This window comes from Gorilla gorilla, chromosome 1 (assembly GCF_029281585.2).
Source record: "Gorilla gorilla gorilla isolate KB3781 chromosome 1, NHGRI_mGorGor1-v2.1_pri, whole genome shotgun sequence".
Taxonomy (NCBI): domain Eukaryota; kingdom Metazoa; phylum Chordata; class Mammalia; order Primates; family Hominidae; genus Gorilla; species Gorilla gorilla.
In genome coordinates, this window is record NC_073224.2 from 17699855 (window position 1) to 17718975 (window position 19121).

The window sequence follows — 19121 nt, forward strand, 5'->3', positions numbered from 1 at the left end:
CTGAAACAAACATTAGCAGAAAATCCAGATTCTAGAAACAGATGACATGCGCCCTGAGATGACGCCCTAACATGCGCCCTGACATGCGCCCAGGGATGACAGGCATCCTTTTGAAGCATTTACTTGAGAAGAAGTTCAAGTAAGATTAAGTTATTCCATATAACTATATTCCATATCGCACGTCTCCGTGCCTGCAATGGTAGCGATACTCCATAAATATGTGTTGATGAATGGACAAAACGAAAGGGAGGGAAGAAAGTGGGGGAGAATCTTGAGCTCTGTAGCTTTGGAAGGACAAAGAATACAGTGGAACCTTTTCTGAAGCTCTCAAGGAACGTGTCCTTGGAAAAATGTGACTCTCCCCCTTCTCCTAGCTTGCTCCCTCATCCTGCAGAAAAGCCGCTCCTCCCTCTCCCATGGCAGAATGGTATTGGAGGGGGAAACCCAATGTGCTAGGCAGAGCTGGGAATAGAACTCAGTCTCCTGAACTCCATATGTTCTCTTTCCACCGATGTCTGCTAAGTGCATCCAGAATTGCTCTGGTGCACGGGGCAGGTCAATGAAAGCAGCAACTTGAGCTCCTTCCAGCAGGTGCCGCCTTGCATCACCTATGATCCCATGTGTCATTCACGTGTATGATTGTGTATGATCCTCTGATCCCCTGCCCAGCCCAAGCCTCTAAGCTCCTCCATCTGTCGCAGGAGCCCGGCCTCTGGTCATCAGCAGGATTGTGAATGGATCCGCCCAAACTTGTCCTACTGGAAAGAGAATTCTGGTCTGCTGGACTAGTAGAGCCTTTCTTTTCTGTTTAATTATTCATTTGTGCCTTTTGATTTAATATTCTTAATGTTAACATAACACGTATTTGTTGAAAAAATAATATTGGTGGAAACATTGAGGTACAAAAAGGTCAGGAAAAAAAATCCCCCACTCTTCCACCCACGGAAGCTGTCATGATGATTTATCAGTTTGACCTACTTTCTTCGTCCGTTTCGCCCTTCATTCTTTTTTTTTTTCTTTTCTTTTTTTTTATGTTCATGGTTCAACTGATCCCTGTTGACACATGGCACATTAGCTTTGGGCTGCGAGGGCTCCAGGCATCTCGGCCTCCCAGCTGGTGGCTTGTCATCCTGGGAAAATTTTCAGATTCAGTGCATTTTTAGGCCCAGGAAAAAGGCAACAGCTTTAAAATAAGGCATCAGAATTTGGGGCAAACTTTCCGAAGCCTACATGTGAGATTTGAGATGTTTTTCAGGGGTGGCTAAAGACAAACCTGGTAAGTAGGGTATGTTGAGGTCTATTTTTAGGGAATATGGTAGGCTAAATTCTTGGGATTAACACTCCTATTGAAACCAACTAAAAATGTTTGATAGAACGTTATTTTTTCTTGAGACAGGGTCTTTTTTTTTTTTTTTGAGATGGAGTCTTGCTCTGTCACCCAGGCTAGAGTGCAGTGGCGCGATCTCAGCTCACTGCAAGCTCCACCTCCCAGGTTCTCGCCATTCTCCTGCCTCAACCTCCCGAGTAGCTGGGACTACAGGTGCCCGCCACCATGCCCCGCTAATTTTTTTGTATTTTTTTAAGTAGAGACGGGGTTTCACCATGTTAGCCAGGATGGTCTCAATCTCCTGACCTCGTGATCCGCCCTCCTCAGCCTCCCAAAGTGCTGGGATTACAGGCGTGAGTCACCGCGTCCGGCTGAGACAGGATCTTATTCTGCTGCCCAGGCTGGAGTGAAGTGGTGCAATCTCGGCTCACTGCAGCCTCCACCTCCCAGGCTCAAATGACTCTCCCTCCTTAGCTTCCTGAGTAGCTGGGACTTCAGGTGCACGCCATTACCCCTGCTAATTTAAAAAAAAAAAAATTTTTTTTCGGGGGGATTGGGAGCAAGGGGAGGGAGAGCATTAGGACAAATAACTAATGCATGCGGTGCTTAAAACCTAGATGACGGGTTGATAGGTGCAGCAAACCATCATGGCACATGTATACCTATGTAATAAACCCGCACGTTCTGCACATGTAAAATGTGCAGAACTTAAAGTAAAATAAAAAATAATTTTTTTTTTGTAGAGACAGGGTCTCACTATCTTGCCCAGGCTGGTCTTGAACTCCTGGGCTCGAGTGATCCTCCTGCCTTAGTCTCCCAAAGTGCTGGGATTACAGGCATAAGCCACCATGCCTGGCCTAAGATTTTTTTTAATCTTCTTATGAACACCGAAGAATTAACAGGTGGTAAAGAATTACTAAGCCAGAGTGTGGCATGATGGCCTGTGCCTGTAGTGGCAGCTACTCAGGGGGCTGAGGTAGGAGGATCGTTTGAGCCCAGGAGTTCAAGATCAGCCTGGGCAACATAGTGAGACCCTGTCTCTAAAAAATAATAAATAAATATTTTTTAAAAATTCAGACCAAAAAAAGAATTAGCCAAAATTTAAGAAAAGCTGTAAGTGCAAGGATCCTAGAAATAGCTCTTGTCCAGAGGGTGTTTGCTTATTCCAACTACCTTGCACTTGGGGTTTAACAGCTTTGCAAAGCCTGGGGCCTCCTTACAGGAAACTAAGACCCTGAAGGTCTACACCATTGGGTAAGCTTATAGCAGTGAACTATAAGCTAACCCTACCCTACACCTACACTCAGGGAATTTGCAACTTGTCTTGGCACTGAGCGCATGGTCTTGGTATGGAATGCTGATGGTCATGGTATGGGATGGAACGCAAACTTCTAGGAAATGGTAAATATAAACTCAGTTCTCATGTGTAGTTGCAGGACAGATTCATAATTCATATCACCTGGGGGACCAAGAGTCCTAAAGCTTTGAATTTACTTTAACACGGTCTTGGATTAGAAGCGTTTTTCTGGGAGAAGCAAACACAGACCCTCTCTGGGGAGAGTCACCTTTATTCTAAGTGTCCCACAAGTAACTCTTCAAGGACAATGAACGTGGCACATTTAAGTGCACATGGAAACAAGGCAGCAGGAGTAAGAACTAAAGCAGAAATAACAGAAACAAACACAATGATTTCAGCTGCTGGGATTATCATATCTATATTATTATTATTAATTATTATTATCATTATTATTATTATTATTATTATTATTATTTTGAGACAGAATCTCACTCTGTTGCCCAGGGTGAAGTGCAGTGGCATGATCTTGGCTCACTGCAACCTCTGCCTCCCAGGTTCAAGTGATTCTATTGCCTCAGCCCCCTGAGTAGCTGGGATTACGGGCATGTGACACCACACCCAGCTAATTTTTGTATTTTAGTACAGACGGGGTTTCATCATATTGACCAGGCTGGTCTCGAACTCCTGGCCTCAGGTGATCCACCCGCCTTGGCCTCCCAAAGTGCTGGGATTACAGGCATGAGCCACTGCACCCAGCCTCATATCTGTATTATTAAGAAACTATGCTTGCTCTGTTAAAGAAGTAAAAGATAAAATAACAATTTTTTTCAGGGAACAGAAAACTATAAGAATGTGACCTAGTTGATTTGGAAAATAATAAAACAATTTCTAAAACAAAAAAATTTAATACTAGAAATTTAAAACTCAGTGATATTGGTTAACAGGATATTAAGCAAGTTAAAGGAAGAGTTAGTGAACTGGAAGATCAGCTGGAGGAAATTACCTACAATGCCATTCAAACAAACCCCCCCATAAAAATACAGAAAAGAAATTGTAAAGTTGTAAAATGTAAGCAGCCTGGGAAACAGCAAGACTTTGTCTCTACATTTTTTTTTTTTCAGCTGGGTGTGGTGGCACATACCTATAGTCCCAGCTACTTGGAAGGCTGAAGTGGGAGGATCACTGCACTGAGCTGTGATCATGCCACTGCACTCCAGTCTGGGTGACAGAGCAAGACCCTGTCTCAAAAAATTTATAAAAAATAAAAATTAAATAAAATGTAAAGAATATCAAGAAGTTCTGACACCCTAGTTTCTGCTTACAAAAAATTTTGCTTCTATTAGAAGGCATGTAAAGTAAAATGCACACCTTAAGGGTGTAGTCCTGAATTTAACCTGTATATCCCAATCCTTTCTCAAGATATAGAACATTTTCATCACCACCAAAAGTTTCATAATGGTGGTTCTTAATCTCCTTCTCCACTCTCCAGTGGCAACCACAGTTCTAATTTTTTTTCCTAGTTTTGCCTATTTTCAAATTTCATGTACATGGAATATCACAGTATATACTGCTCTGTGTAAATTTTCTTTTACTCAGCATGTTCTAGGGATCCATCATGTTGTTTTGTGTATCAACGGTTTGTTCCTTTTTATTGCTATGTAGTATTCATTATAAGCGTACACACAGTTTGTTTATTCCTTTTCTTGTTGATGGATACCGAAGCTGTTACCGGTTTCTACTTTTATGAATAAAGCTGCTATTAGCATTCTTGCTCAAGTCTCTTTTTGAACATATGTTTTTATGCTTCATGGGTAAATTCCTAGGGGTGAAATTCTCAGGTATTAGAATAGTTGTATGTTTAGTTTTATAAGAAACTGCCAAATGCCTTTCCAAAGTTGTATCATTTTATATTCCCACTTAACAGAGTATGAGAATTTCAGTTACTCCACATGCTTGCCAATATTTGGTGTTACCAGTCTTTTTAATTTTAGCCATAATCATGGATGCATAGGAGTGTCTGCTATATCTTTTATTTTGAATCTTTCTGATGACATCAAGGGAATGGGCACTGTTCAAAAGGGAATGTCAGGCAGGGTGCAGTGACTCATGCCTGTAATCCCAGCACTTTGGGAGGCTGAGGTGGGTGGATCGCTTGAGGCCAGGAGTTTGAGACCAGCCTGGCCAACATGGCAAAACCCCGTCTCTACTAAAAATACAAAAATTAGCTGGGAGTGGTGGCACGAACTTGTTATCCCAGCTACTCAGGAGGCTGAGGCATGAGAGTCACTTGAACCAAGGAGACGGAGGTTGCAGTGAGCCGAGATCATGCCACTGTACTCCAGCCTAGGTGACAGAGTAAGTGAGACTCTGCCACAAAAAAAAGAGGTTGGGGGAATGTCCCACAAATACAACGTTACCCAGCATGCTGTTGACATTGTTACAGACAAACAAGTTAAGGGCAAGATTCTTGCCAAGATAATAAATGTTGTTATTGAGAATGTTAGGCACACAAGATAAATTCCTAAAACACATTGAACAAAAAAGATCAGTAAAAGAAAGAAGCCAAAGAGAAAGGTACCTATGTTCAACTGAAACACCAGCCTACCTCACCTGGAACAGCACACTTCATGAGAACCAAAGAAGCCTGAGCTGCTGGAACCTATTCTCTATGAAACTGTGGCATAATAGATGTAAAAAAGTTAAGATTTCTGGTTGAAGAAGAAGAGGACGAGGAGGGAAGGAGGAGAAAGAGGAGGAGGGGGGAGGATGAGGAGAAGAGGAGGAGGAGGAGGAAGGGGAGGATGAGGAGAAGAGGAGGAGGAGGAGGAAGGGGAGGATGAGGAGAAGAGGAGGAGGAGGAAGGGGAGGATGAGGAGAAGAGAAGGAGGAGGAGGAAGGGGAGGAAGGAGAGGAGAAGAGGAGGAGGAGGAAGGGGAGGATGAGGAGAAGAGGAGGAGGAGGAGGAAGGGGAGGATGAGGAGAAGAGGAGGAGGAGGAGGAAGGGGAGGATGAGGAGAAGAGGAGGAGGAGGAGGAAGGGGAGGATGAGGAGAAGAGGAGGAGGAGGAGGAAGGGGAGGATGAGGAGAAGAGGAGGAGGAGGAAGAAGAGGAGAAGAGAAGGAGGAGGAGGAGGAAGAGAAGAGAAGGAGGAGGAAGAGGAGGAGGGGATGAGAGGAGGAGGAGGAGGGGGAGGAGGAAGGCAGCAGTCAGGTGAACACACAGAGATACATTGAAACACATGGGGAAGAAGGCCATGTGGAGATGGAGGCAGAGGTTGGAGTGATGCATCTACAAGCCAAGGAAGGCCAAGAATTGCTGGCAACCAGCAGAAGCTGGGAGAGGCATGGAAAGATTCTCCCTCAGAGCCTTCAGAAGGAACCTATCCTGCCAGCACCGGGATTCTAGGTTCCTGGCCCCCAGAACTGTGAGAATAAACTCCTGTTGTTTGAAGCCACTCATTTTGTGGTACTTTGTTACAGCAGCCAGAAGAACAGAATACAGGCACCAGGCACTGTGTGGGGAATTGGAGAAAATGGGGTGGTAAAGGCAACCCTGATTCTATTCACACCCATGAGAACCACCAATGTCATCTTTCTACCCTTCAAAATTTCCCTTTCCCTCACTCACCATCCCCAGAAATGGTTTCATATCAGGATAAGCCATTAAGAAATTGACAAGGAAGGCAGTGCCAGTCAAGTGCTTGGGGATCCTTCACCCAGTGACAGGCCCACCAGCTTCCTACGTGATATGGATGGCCCTGGGGGAGCCGCCCATGTTCCTGTCTCCCATGAGCTACCCTGAAGTTGCTTCTGCCACCTCACACCCCTTTTGGAAGTCGCAGCCCATGGCCTGCCCTAACAGTGCTCTGGCTGGGAGTGACAAGGATGCAGGTGGACATGGGACCCCCGTGTTCCCAGCATGCCACCTGTCTAACCAAGAAAGCAGGCTTCCTTAGCTTCTTTTTGAGAGCCACACTGAAGCTCAAAAGCTTGTGGTAGCTCCTCAAAAGCCCTAGGACATAGCGACAGTGGTAAAATGAATGCCTTCCAGAGGACATAGCAGGGCAGAAAGGAAATGGAAGGGACAGAAAGGGAGACAAAGAGGAGAGGCAGACAGGCAGGCTGACCCCATGGGCAGAGCCCATTTCCCTGCAGTCCTTCTAGCTGAGGCACTGCTGGGTGAGGCCATGCCACTTTCTATGTCCCTGGAGCTGGGGAGAGAAGCAGGCCTTCTTGAGCACAATAAGGGATGTGTTTCCTCCATAAGAACGAGGATCTGGAACACATCCCATCCTGTCAGAAAGCAATACTGTGCAGTGGAGCAGCCTCACAGTCACAACTAACTGCACAGAGTGAGAAACAGCCCAGCACTCACAGAATCCAAACAGTTCACAGTCAGGGGGTGCCCCCGCCTCCTCTCCGCCAGCAGCCCCCAGTGTGCTCTGTGGCAAAAAGAGACTCAAGAAGAGCCTAGTATCACAGCCCATGCCTGTAATCCCAGCTACTAGACCAGCCTGGGAAACCTAGTGAAACCCTGTCTTAAAAAAAAGGATGGGGGGCGGGGCAGGGGGCAAGCACAGTGGCTCACACCTGCAATCTCAGTGCTTTGGAAGGCTGAAGCAGGAGGATCGCTTGAGCCCAGGAGATCAAGGCTGCAGTGAGCTATGACCGGACCACTGCACTCTAGCCTGGGTGAGACAGTGAGACCCTGTCTCTAAAATATAAGAAATAAAAATAAATTTTAACAAAAAGAGCCAAGGCATGAGAGGCTAGTCGTGATAAGGATCATGGCAGCAGACTCCTAAGGATGGGACATATCTTGGCCTTCTCTGTACCCTTTGCACATAGAAGCTGAGCAATATGGCCAGGCATGGTGGCTCACGCCTGCAGTCGCAACATTTTGGGAGGCCAAGGTAGGAGGATCAGTTGAGCCCAGGAGTTCAAGATTGTCCTGGGCAACAGAGCAAGACCCCATCTCTACATAAAATAAAAAAAAATTAGCCAGTGTGGTGGTACATGTTTGTAGTCCTAGCTACTTGGGAGGCTGAGGCAGGAGCATCATTGGAGCCCAGGAGCTTAAGGCTGCAGTGAGCTATGATCACATTACTGCACTCCAGCCTGGGCAACAGAGCTAGACTCTGTCTCTAGAAAAATAAAACAAAAAACCAAGAAGCTGGGCAATACAATGGTTCACTAACCCTTTGTACGTTCTGCCACATCTGAGGTGAATGCAATAGACCATGGGACAGATGCAGCAGGAAGGACCTTGATATCCCCAAATTCTAACCTCCAAAGGTTTAAATGAGAGAGCCCAGGGCGTGCCCGAGTCCTGAGACCTTTCATTCTTTTTTCTCAATCCTAGTCCCACACTTTAATCTGGACACATTTTCTCTTTCCATTTTCTTCTTTCCCCTATCGTTCTCCTCCTGTACAATAGTAATATAGATTTAGTAGGGAAAAATTTTGGTGGCAACTTAATGAGCTTTTATGAGAAGGAAATAAGTCCAGTTAGAGCCCTGATGAGTCCTGTTTCCACATCTCAGGAAGCACGATAAGCAATAGGTGGGGGGAATCCCCGTGGCCTTCACTTCTCTCACAGCTCTAAATGGATTCTCTGAGAGAGCTTTTCGGTGGGAAGTCTGCTATGGCATATCCCCTCTGCAAGGCCCAGCACAGTGTTGCCACGCAGGGTCTTGGTTCTTGTTACCACAAACAGCTGTGTAGCTGCTGAAACTAGTTACCTCTGTCCTCATGTAGTACAAACATTTGTATATGTTCTAGATTGTTTTTAAAGATTCATTCCTGACCACACCACACCACAGAAAAAATCCTCTTTCAGGCCTAATATTGGTAACACACTTTACAAAATACCTGTAGCCACAACCCAATATGAGAGCAGAAAAGATATGGAATACTAATAAAATGCAAGATGCTTGTTTCCTTTTAGAGAAGTGTCAGAAAAGAAATGGCATTTTTGGCCAGGCGTGGTGGCTCATGCCTGTAATCCCAGCACTTTGGGAGGCCAAGGCAGGCAGATCACTTGAGGTCAGGAGTTCAAGACCAGCCTGGCCAACATGGTGAAACCCTGTCTCTACTAAAAATACAAAAATTAGCCAGGTGTGGTGCACACCTGTAATCCCAGCTACCGGGGAGGCTGAGGCAGGAGAATTGTTTGAGCCCAGGAGGCAGAAGTTGCAGTGAGCCAAGATTGAGCCACTGCACTCTAGTCTGGGTGACAATGCGAGACTCCATCTCAAAATAAATAAATAATAAATGATATTTTTTAGATTTCGTGCATTTCTAGTGAAAACATGTAATTTATAATTTTTGCACTTATTTTTGGTAAAACAGTAATGTCAATGATGGGTTTTAAAAATTGGCGCTTGACAAAATACTATCACAGTATATTGAAAACTTCTGTCAGTTCTAAACTATTATGAGTCATTTACAGACTATGATCATAGGAGAAATAGACCTTACATATCTTACTTAAATCCCAATTGATTTAGGGTTCTGGTTCAAAAATCATTAGCATGACAGTCAGCTAACACATGTAATAGTGATATTTTACCAGGCTGCTGGCTACATGAATGAATTTATTTATTTATTTTTGAAACAGGGTCTCACTGCACCCAGGCTGGATTGCAGTGGCATAATCTTGGCTCACTGCAAGCTCTGCCTCTTGGGGCTCAAGTGATTCTCCCACTTCCGCGTTCCGAGTAGCTGGGACTACAGGTGCACACCACCATGACTAGCTAATTTTTGTATTTTTAGTAGAGGCAGGGTTTCACCATATTGGGCAGGCTGGTCTCGAACTCCTGGCCTCAAGTGATCCGCCCACCTTGGCCTCCCAAAGTGCTGAGATTACAGGTGTGAGCCACTGCATCTGGCCATGAATGAATTATTTAAGCTATGTGTGTGTAGGTTATGTTTGCTCAGATATGCCTTTGCATATTCAATATTACCAATATGTTAGAGTATTATTATATCAGATATGTATATATGTGGTTAGTATTATCAACAAAAGCTGTATACCTCGGAAAGACTAGTATTTCGCCCATTTTTAACCTTCATCCACCGTGAGTGGGACAATACAAGGTTTTCAATGAACATGGTATTATATACTTGTTTTATTAAAATCTTAAATTTTAGCAATATTGTCAACTCTCTTGATATCTGGATTTGACAGTACCATACCTTTTGAGGCCTCAAAGATTTCTGAAGTTTTTCAATAAGCCAGAAAATGAGGGATTAAACATATGACTACGTGGCATGTAACATAGCTATTTTGTCAATTGCAGCTATAAACTTATTTACAAACGAGTTTATTACTTTGAGTCTGAATCCATTATATTTAGGGGCCACTGCTCTTGAGAAACTTGACTAGGAAACATTAAGCTCCCTTTAAGGAATAGGTATTGCACTCTCCCACAGAAATCCAAACTGTTGATAAATTTGATGCCTTTAAAACTTCTTTTGGGGGTGAGGGTGTTCCTCCTCCCCTTGCTTACCTCCCCGTCTTCCAGTGTGAGCCTCAGCTTCCCACCCCTCTGACGCTTCTTTGCTGCCCTTCTTTCTGGAGCTCTCACTTGGCCCTCCCTTGCCTCCTTCCCAGGTCCTGCACGAGGGGGTGTTTCTTTCTACCAGCAGCACCTGGTGTGAAGCAAAGGACTTCCCCATTGGAGAGAGACAGTGACGGTCTTCACTTGCAAATTAAAACTCATTTATTAAGCCTGGACATAGTGGCACAGACCTGTAATCCCAGAACTTTGAGGGGCTGAGGCAGAAGCATTGCTTGTGGCCAGGAGTTCGAGACCAGCCTGGGCAGCATAACAAGACCCTGAGACCCTGTCTCTACAATAAAAATAAAAAACTGGCTGGACGCGGTGGCACATGCGAAAATATTAGCAACTGGGGAGGCTGAGGTGGGAGGACCCCTTGAGCTCAATTAGAGGGTACAGTTGGGCTCTGATCACACCACTGCTCTCCACCGTGGGCGACAGGGCGAGACCCTGTCTCTATTAAAAACAAAAACAAAAACAAAAACAAAATGACCTGTTACATGCAGAACACAACCCCCTCTCAGATCTGGAGATTCAGTAGAGGAACACCATAGGCGGAGCTGAGACGCCCTCTGAGAAACAGCTCTCCGGCCCCAGCACCATGGTCAGCGCCCGCTGCCTGAGGGGACCCAGGGCCACCAGCGGAGGCCGCCCCGGCAGTGCTGGCAACACTCGGGAGCGCTGCGCAGAGGAAGAAAGCTGCCTCGCCACACCCCAGAGGGTCAAGTCAGGCCACCACTAGCTGCCAGTGATCTGGAATGGATCTGATCCACTGGGGAAACCGGCAGGGGAGCATGGGAAGATGTAAGTTTTGTCTTCCAAGGAGCCCATTCATTGGGGGTATCGTGAAAAGTGACTTAAGAGGATGTGGGGGATGGGAATCCCTCTTCCTGCTCCACTCCCGCCGCAAGCAAATAAACACGACCGCCTTACGCAGCTTAACAGAATGACTTTAATGCTTCTTCAAGTTTTCCATTTTCTTCCACAGGGCTTTGTTTCGAAAAATAACAAAATGAGGTAATAAGTTAATGTATGTACACGTTATAAACACTGTGTCAGTTTACGATGGCAGCAACGGAAGTTGTTACAAAGAAAGTGACTGCGGGGTGGCTGGAGCTCAGCCGCCCCCCCATTGAGAAGATTCGTCGTCCTGAGAAGTCGCGTGCTGGAGGTGGAGTGTGTCTAGAAGCATTTGCGGTGGACGATGGAAGGGCCGGCCTCGTCGTACTCCTGCTTGGTGATCCACATCTGCTGGAAGGTGGACAGCGAGGCCAGGATGGAGCCGCCGATCCACACCGAGTATTTGCGCTCCGGCGGGGCGATGATCTGCAAGACAGCGCGTGAGGTGGGGAGACCTCACCCTGGAGCCCACCCCGCCGACAGCCCGCGCAGGCCGCCACCCACCTTGATCTTCATGGTGCTGGGGGCCAGCGCGGTGATCTCTTTCTGCATGCGGTCAGCGATCCCAGGGTACATCGTGGTGCCCCCCGACATGACGTTGTTGGCATACAGGTCCTTCCTGATGTCGATGTCACACTTCATGATGCTGTTGTAGGTGGTCTCGTGAATGCCTGCCGACTCCATACCTGGGGACCGCGGCGGGGGAGCGTGAGCAGAAGCTCGGGGCGCCGGGGGCCGGCGGGGCCTGGGGGCCGGGGCGCGGGCGAGCGGGGCTCACCGATGAAGGAGGGCTGGAAGAGCGTCTCCGGGCAGCGGAAGCGCTCGTTGCCGATGGTGATGACCTGCCCGTCTGGCAGCTCGTAGCTCTTTTCCAGGGAGGAGGAGGAGGCGGCCGTCGCCATCTCGTTCTCGAAGTCCAGGGCCACGTAGCACAGCTTCTCCTTGATGTCGCGCACGATCTCGCGCTCAGCTGCGGAGGGCAGAAGCAGGAGAGGAGCCCTCACTCAGGGGCCGCCGCCGGCCCTCCCGCCCGGGGTGCAGGGGCGCCGCGCACCTGTGGTCACGAAGGAGTAGCCACGCTCAGTGAGGATCTTCATCAGGTAGTCGGTGAGATCGCGGCCCGCCAGGTCCAGGCGCATGATGGCGTGCGGCAGCGCGTAGCCCTCATAAATGGGCACGTTGTGGGTGACGCCGTCGCCGGAGTCCAGCACGATGCCTGTGCGCGCGCGGGAGAGAGTGAGTGGCTGGGGGCGAGGCCGAGGCTAGGCGCTCAGCGCTAGCGGCGGGGGCGGGGGCGGGAGAGGGGACTGGGGGCAGCGGGCACTCACCGGTGGTCCTGCCGGAGGCGTAGAGGGACAGCACGGCCTGGATGGCCACGTACATGGCGGGCACGTTGAAGGTCTCAAACATGATCTGGGTCATCTTCTCGCGGTTGGCCTTGGGATTGAGGGGGGCCTCGGTGAGCAGGGTGGGGTGCTCCTCGGGAGCCACGCGAAGCTCGTTGTAGAAGGTGTGGTGCCAGATCTTCTCCATGTCATCCCAGTTGGTGATGATGCCGTGCTCGATAGGGTACTTCAGGGTCAGGATACCTCTCTTGCTCTGAGCCTCGTCGCCCACGTAGGAATCTTTCTGACCCATACCGACCATGACGCCCTGCGGAGCCGAGACACCACGCACCCGTTAACGCCGCTCCGGGTGGCACCAGGCTGGGTTACGCGGGGACCCCGAGCCGGCTCCCTCTGCGGAGGGGCAGCCTGACCTGGTGTCGGGGGCGGCCCACGATGGACGGGAACACGGCCCTAGGGGCGTCATCCCCGGCGAAGCCGGCTTTCACCAGGCCGGAGCCATTGTCACACACGAGGGCGGTGGTCTCGTCTTCGTCGCACATTGTGTCTAGTTTCTGCAAGGACAGGGAGACCGCGAAGAGGCGCGGTGCATCAGCGCAGAAGTCTCAGCGGCAGGGGGGTAGGCCTGGCTGGCCCCGACGTCCTCCCTCCCCAGGAACCTAGGGACATCTCCTGCCGGAGCCACTCAAATTCTGCCAGGGCGGCGACCAGGGGTTCTCTTCCCGACCTTTGCCCCGGCTAAGGGCTGCCCTGCACCAGGAAAAGGGGCACAGGGTCGTGAGACCCCACTGAGAAGTCCTCTGTCCACATAGCCAGGGGAACATGTTCCCCAAGACCTGTCTGCCCTCCCTGCCTGACACCTGCTCCAGGAGCTGGACGCTAGTGCCCATCCTCTCTGCGCCTCCCTGACCACATCTGTCACCTAGGAAGATAAGGCCTCAGCACTGCCTGCTCGCTGGGCCAGCGTGAGGGTGGAAGGAGATGCCCATGGAAAAGGCGTTGGCACCCCATCCAGGGAAGAGTGGCCTGTTAGGAACCCTATGACATTTCAAACTCAGAAAGGGCCTTTTCGCCTGTTGGAAACCCAGAGTGGGTGGTCCTGGCTGCTCGCTCATTCGCTCTAGCGCTAGTTTGGAAGGGAACTGCCTTGGCGACAACTAAAGCAAAACGGTTTATCTCCCTAGGCACATCCTACATGCCAGGTAAAGGAGCCCAAAGGGGCTCCTTTGGAGAAGTCTAATTTCCAGAGCCTGTCTTGTCTCCTTTTTAAATCGCGTGTGGCTCCGGAGACGAGGCACAGTGCTCAGGGCGCAGGCCTGGGGCTGACCAGGTGAACCGATTGGGTTCTGCCCCGGAGTCCTTCAGGTTCCCCTCGGTAGTGCCCTGTCCCCCTGTCCCCTCCCAACTCCTGCCCTACCTGGGCGGGTAGCTACAACTGCTACTCTCGGCTCGGGCCCTGGTCGCCGCGGGAGGGAAGCGAGGCTTCACTTGGCGCTGTCCGCTGCGGTGGCCGCTTGTCCCTCTGCTCAGGTTTTATATAGCCCGCGGGCATTCCCTCCGCGCCACCCCGCAGGAATGTCGCTGCCCTTCTCGAGCCATATTTGGGTGTTGGGCACTAGAGCCCCCTCCCTCGGCCGGTTCGCGGTCTGGGCCCCCGCCCGGGTCCCCTGCGTTGACCAAAGAAGGAGCGGGTTGGCCCGGTCCCAGGTAACGCGGGCCGGGCCGTATATGGAGTGTCTCCCTAGCGGGTTTGCCCCTCCTGACCCGACCCAGTTGCCCGCTGGAGGGGATGGGGTGGGGCGAGGGTCACCGCGTTCGCCGGTGGGTGCATGTGTGCGCCTGCGCTCCGGGAACCGCACCTGTCCCAAAGGCCTCCCCAGCCATGTCCACTCTGAGCGCCCTGGGCGCTCGGGAAGGTGCCTGACTGCTGACTTCCAATATTTCAACTCCTCTTCGGGTTCTTTGCTCAGATCCCCAAACTCCCACTTGCGACTACCGGGAAGAGGGAGACGTGTGGAGTGGTGGGCTTGAGAGGATTGGAGAAGCAGTCACTCCTGAGTCTCAGGAAGGGAAGGAAGGCGAACTCCCTCTCCTTTACGCCCCTGGAACTCCATTTCTCTCTTCCCACCCCCGAGCTCCCTGAATCCAAAAAGCTGAGCCACGTCGACCCCTTCCCCCACCGCAGAGAGGGCCACCGGCGGCCGGAGGGCGCGCAGCTGTCGCAGGATAGACAACTGGCGGTGGGAGGCGAGGGCGGAGCTCCGGGGAGGAGGCGCGGGGGCTCCCGGGGATAGGCCTGTCAGGCGCAAAGCCTGAGCACACGGAGCTGTCCGCCTCAGGGACGCGCAGCGCCCTTGGGTCTCCTAAAGGGATTGAAGGGGTGAGGGTTCCCCTCCTCTAGGACGCACTGGCCCCAGGTTTTGGTGGGCTGAGGCCCTCCCCCAGCCTCTTTGGTGGCACTATGTGTGTCCCTCTCCTGGGGCTGAAAGACAAGGGTCACAACCCAGGACTGGCTAGACCTGGAGTGGAGGTGGAGATGGGTGAGGGGCTCTTCCTAGATGAGGCTTTGCTGGTCCTTCCTCCCAATAAATTGGAGGGGGTGGGGGGACAAGGACGCGGCACTCTAGGATGGGTGGCAGTTTTTCCTTCTGCAAAGGCTGAACAAACTCATCTTTATATTTAGAGGATGATGCCTGCCAAGGCCGGGCTGCCTCCCAGTCCACCTTGGAGTCATCATCTACCAGAGCCTGCTGCAGGTTCTATTTATATCACTGATATATGGGGCTATGCCTTTCAGATTTTCTAGAAGGATTTGGAGCTACTTATGGTAAAGTAGAGTGGGGGTCAGCAGAGGTTACCCAGTTGGTGCCTGTCTCTCTCTCTCTCTTTTCCCTAAGACAAGGACAGTTCTAACCTTGTGGAGGGCACAGGAGGAGCAGTCTTCTGTGATGAACTCAGTGACATGCTTTAAGGGGGTACATCAGTGATGTGGTGTGGGCCAGAACAGAATCACTCATTTTTCGGATGTGCTTAAGTGCTCCTAAAATAGTTGCAATTCACTTTTGGTAGTGGAACTCAGCAACTGGGACAGGTGTGGATTCTCTAAAAGGGGGATAGAAGCATATGCGACCCTCCTCTGTAGCCCACATCATGGCAGTTCATCCTAAAAATAAACAAGTATTAACAAAAATGTTTTAGTGAATAAAATGCTACCTTCCTAAAAATGATCAGTCAGTTAAAAAATAAGGAGTTTGACTAGTATAGGGACTATGTGGTGAGGATAAAGTCTCCTATGGTTTCATATTTAGTTCTTCCAAGTATTTTGGAGAATAAGTGAATAATTGACAGAACTGTATTTCCTTTTTAACATCCTGTGTCCTCCTGTGTCAGCGAGTAGTGGAGATACTAGAAAAAAACCACTTAGCAAATGAGCTGCTTGTAATGTAAGGGGAATAGCTTACATTTGGGCCTTGAAGGTAGGAAATTTGCTGCCGTTCACTGGATACCTCAATATTTGTGCGCATTCCAAAGGAGAATGGGATTGTCACTATTTTTCAAAACTCTTGCTCAGTTCAACTCTTACCTTTCCTTACAGAAAGCTTTTCTAAGCTCAGTCTGTTACATTCAAACCCACACTAAAAGCTGACCATGATTAAAAACACTCACAAGCGAACAGAGACCTGCTAGTACAGCAAACTGTGGGAGATGGCCCCTGAGGTGGCCAGCCAGGCATCTGTTCCCTGCCCACATGATTTGCGGCTGGTTTAAATAGTCCCTGACAGGTCACCACAGGCCACTCTCAGTCCCATTCTGGTCTTGTTGCATTCTCATTGGCTTAGAGAATAGACTGAATGGTGGGTGGCAGAGCCACGTCTCCATACATGTATGTTTTGGGGGAGTGCAGCGGCACCCTGCACAGCCTTTTGAGAACTGTCACTAAGTAAAGGTCAGCCATGTAGGGTATGCTTGACAGGGAGTTCCTGCTTCTAAGTTTTCAGGTGCAGCCTCAGCTCTTCATACCCTGACCAGGCCCTTCTGCTACCACTACCCCGGTGTGTTCACACTTCCCTTCTCTCCCATTGTGCCCCTCAACACTCCACACACCCGTACCCCAATCTTGCTCAGTTCCAGTCTTCCCTACTGTGTTTCCTATCAATTTAAACAGGAATTGGTAAAACACTTTATAATATGCTTTTGTGTTTCAATTAACCTTTTAACTATCCTAAGGTAAATAAGATAGGTATTACTCATTCCAGTTTTTTTTTTTTTTTTTTTTTTTTTAAGAAAACTGAGGCTTAATGAGCTAAAACACACCCCAGGTTCCACAGCAGCCAGTGGAGGAGACGGGCTTGGGCTGTCCTTCCTTCTACTGCCAGTGGCCAGGGAGGGCAAGGACTGCTGCTTCTCTCTAATCTTCACCAACACTGGGTACAGTTCAAAACAGAACAGGCCCTTGAGGGATCTTTCCCAATAATGAGCCAAAGATATCCTGACATGAAAAGCCATAGCTTCCCCAGAAACTCAGCTTTGAGGGGCTGGCTGGGCACTCCAAGTTAGAGATATTCCAGGGACAGGGTAGACAAAGACCAACTCATTCTCCTCACAAGCTACTTAAAAACGTCGGGTTGGCCAGGTGCGGTGGCCCATGCCTGTAATCCCAGCACTTTGGGAAGCCGAGGCTGGTGAATCACTTGAGGTCAGGAGTTCAAGACCAGCCTGGCCAACATGGTGAAACCCTGTCTCTACTAAAAACACAAAAATTAGCCAGGCGTGGTGGTGCACACCTATAATCCCAGCTACTCGGGAGGCTGAGGCAGAAGAATCACTTGAACCTGGGAGGCAGAGGTTGCAGTGAGCCGAGATCCCACCACTGCACTCCGGGCCTGGGCAACAGAGAGAGACTCCATCTCAAAAAAAAAAAAAAAAAAAAAAAAGTTGGGTCAACTCCTGGCAGCCCAAAGAAAGGGCTTGGGCTTGGATTTTCTACTTCTTCCTCCTCCTGAAGCTGGTGGTTTTTGCACTCATGGCCACCTCTAAGAACCTGATGATTCATTGGAGCAGTGCCCTCTCTTCAACATTCTTTATACTCAGGATATCATGAACTGGTTAGGAGCTTGCATTCTGGAATCAAGCAGAGCTGCATTTACCTTCCCCTCTGACTGGCTATGTGATCTTGGACAAGTGACTTTCCAGAAAGCATTCTCAACTCACGATACTCCTTAAGACTGATCTGAGGATTAAAACTAGGTGAGAGCTGAGTGCGGTGGCTCACGTCTGTAATCCCAGCACTTTGGGAGGCCCAGGTGGACAGATCACTTGAGGTCAGGAGTTCGACACCAGCCTGGCCAACATGGTGAAACCTGGTCTCTACTAAAAATACAAAAAAATTAGCTGGGCATGGTGGCGGGTGCCTGTAATCCCAGCTACTAGGGAGGCTGAGGCAGGAGAATCTCTTGAACCCAAGAGACAGGTTGCAGTGAGCTGAGATTGAGCCACTGCACTCCAGCCTAGGAACAGAGCAAGACTCCGTCTCAAAAAACCAAAACCAAAACCAAAACCAAAACAACAAACTAGGTGAGTACCTAAGACATATGAAACATTCAGCACATGGTGCCATGTCTTGCTTCCAATGACTAAGGGCTTGGGGCAGGTGCACACAGTGCAGTGGCAGGAAAGGTGAGAAAAGAACATTAGAAGTCATTGGCCTGCTCAGTATACACACATCAATGTCACTGCAACTGAGCAAGGAGAGTCAATGTCATGTTCACCGTATTTGGAGGGCATAAAGATTTTTGTACAAAGATTTATTCTAGCATTATTTAAAATGGTCAAAAAAATGTGTCTTAATTTTTGAGAGAGAGAGAGAGCTACAGCAAGAGAATAAGGGCTGTTACGTTAATTATAGTTCTGCCATATGGTAAAGTATCACGCATTTAAAACATTGTATTCTAAAGAATAATTAAGATGGGCATTCTCAAAGGGGGAAAACTTGGTTCTTAGACAATGAAAAAAATTCAGATAGTACAATGGTTTGTGGCTTCCAAAGGCCACAGTACATTTAAAAGATAGTCGGCCAAGTGTGGTGGCTCACGCCTGTAATCCCAGCACTTTGGGAGGCCGAGGCAGGCAGATCACCTGAGGTCAGGAGTTCTAGACCAGCCTGGCCAACATGGTGAAACCCTGTCTCTACTAAAAATACAAAAATTAGCCAGGCATGATGGCGGGTGCCTGTAATCCCAGCTACTCGGGAGGCTGAGGCAGGAGAATTGCTTGAACCCAGGAGGCAGAGGTTGCAGCGAGGCAAGATCGCACCACTGCACTCCAGCCTGGGTGACAGAGCAAGACTCCATTTCCAAATAAATAAATGAATGAATGAACGAATGAATGAATGATATATAGTAGGTCTGTGGTATTACACTTTCTTTGGAGTGGGAGGTGATTAGGAAAAACTGTCTAAAAAGGCTCCTCAGGAGGAGTGATTAAAAAAAAAAAGGTGAAGAAACACTGGATTAAGGATACAGCAAAATGTTCACATCTCCCATGAGAAAAGTAGGTTACAAAATGAAAAAGCATATGCAGTCCAAAACATTCTGCTTCATAATGGTGACTAATTATTTCCAGCTGGTGGGATTACAGAGGTCTATTTTCTTTTTCATTTTCTACAGTGTTTTTCTTAAAATTTAGAATTAC

At 48.9% G+C, this 19121-nt stretch overlaps 1 protein-coding gene across 1 annotated transcript; it reads right to left on the minus strand.

Annotated features, from left to right (window-relative positions):
* Positions 1-11114: 11114 nt before the first annotated feature.
* On the minus strand, positions 11115-13952 carry ACTA1 (actin alpha 1, skeletal muscle). Its single transcript, XM_031016549.2, has 7 exons — positions 13849-13952; positions 12845-12985; positions 12414-12738; positions 12140-12301; positions 11864-12055; positions 11590-11771; positions 11115-11511 (listed from the first exon to the last, which is right to left on the minus strand). The coding sequence occupies exons 2-7, from the start codon at positions 12971-12973 to the stop codon at positions 11368-11370; spliced, it is 1134 nt and encodes a 377-aa protein (XP_030872409.1). The 5' UTR covers positions 12974-12985; positions 13849-13952; the 3' UTR covers positions 11115-11367.
* Between the last annotated feature and the right edge of the window lie 5169 nt (positions 13953-19121).

What these genes read in the sequence shown, in the direction of transcription:
- ACTA1 (XM_031016549.2), bottom strand. Translation starts at nt 12,973, where the DNA reads ATGTGCGACGAAGACGAGACCACCGCCCTCGTGTGTGACAATGGCTCC. An exon ending in CGCCTCCGGCAGGACCACCG is followed by an intron (nt 12,302 to 12,413) that starts GTGAGTGCCCGC and finishes GCGCGCGCACAG; the next exon opens with GCATCGTGCTGGACTCCGGC. An exon ending in CCAGCACCATGAAGATCAAG is followed by an intron (nt 11,512 to 11,589) that starts GTGGGTGGCGGC and finishes GCTGTCTTGCAG; the next exon opens with ATCATCGCCCCGCCGGAGCG.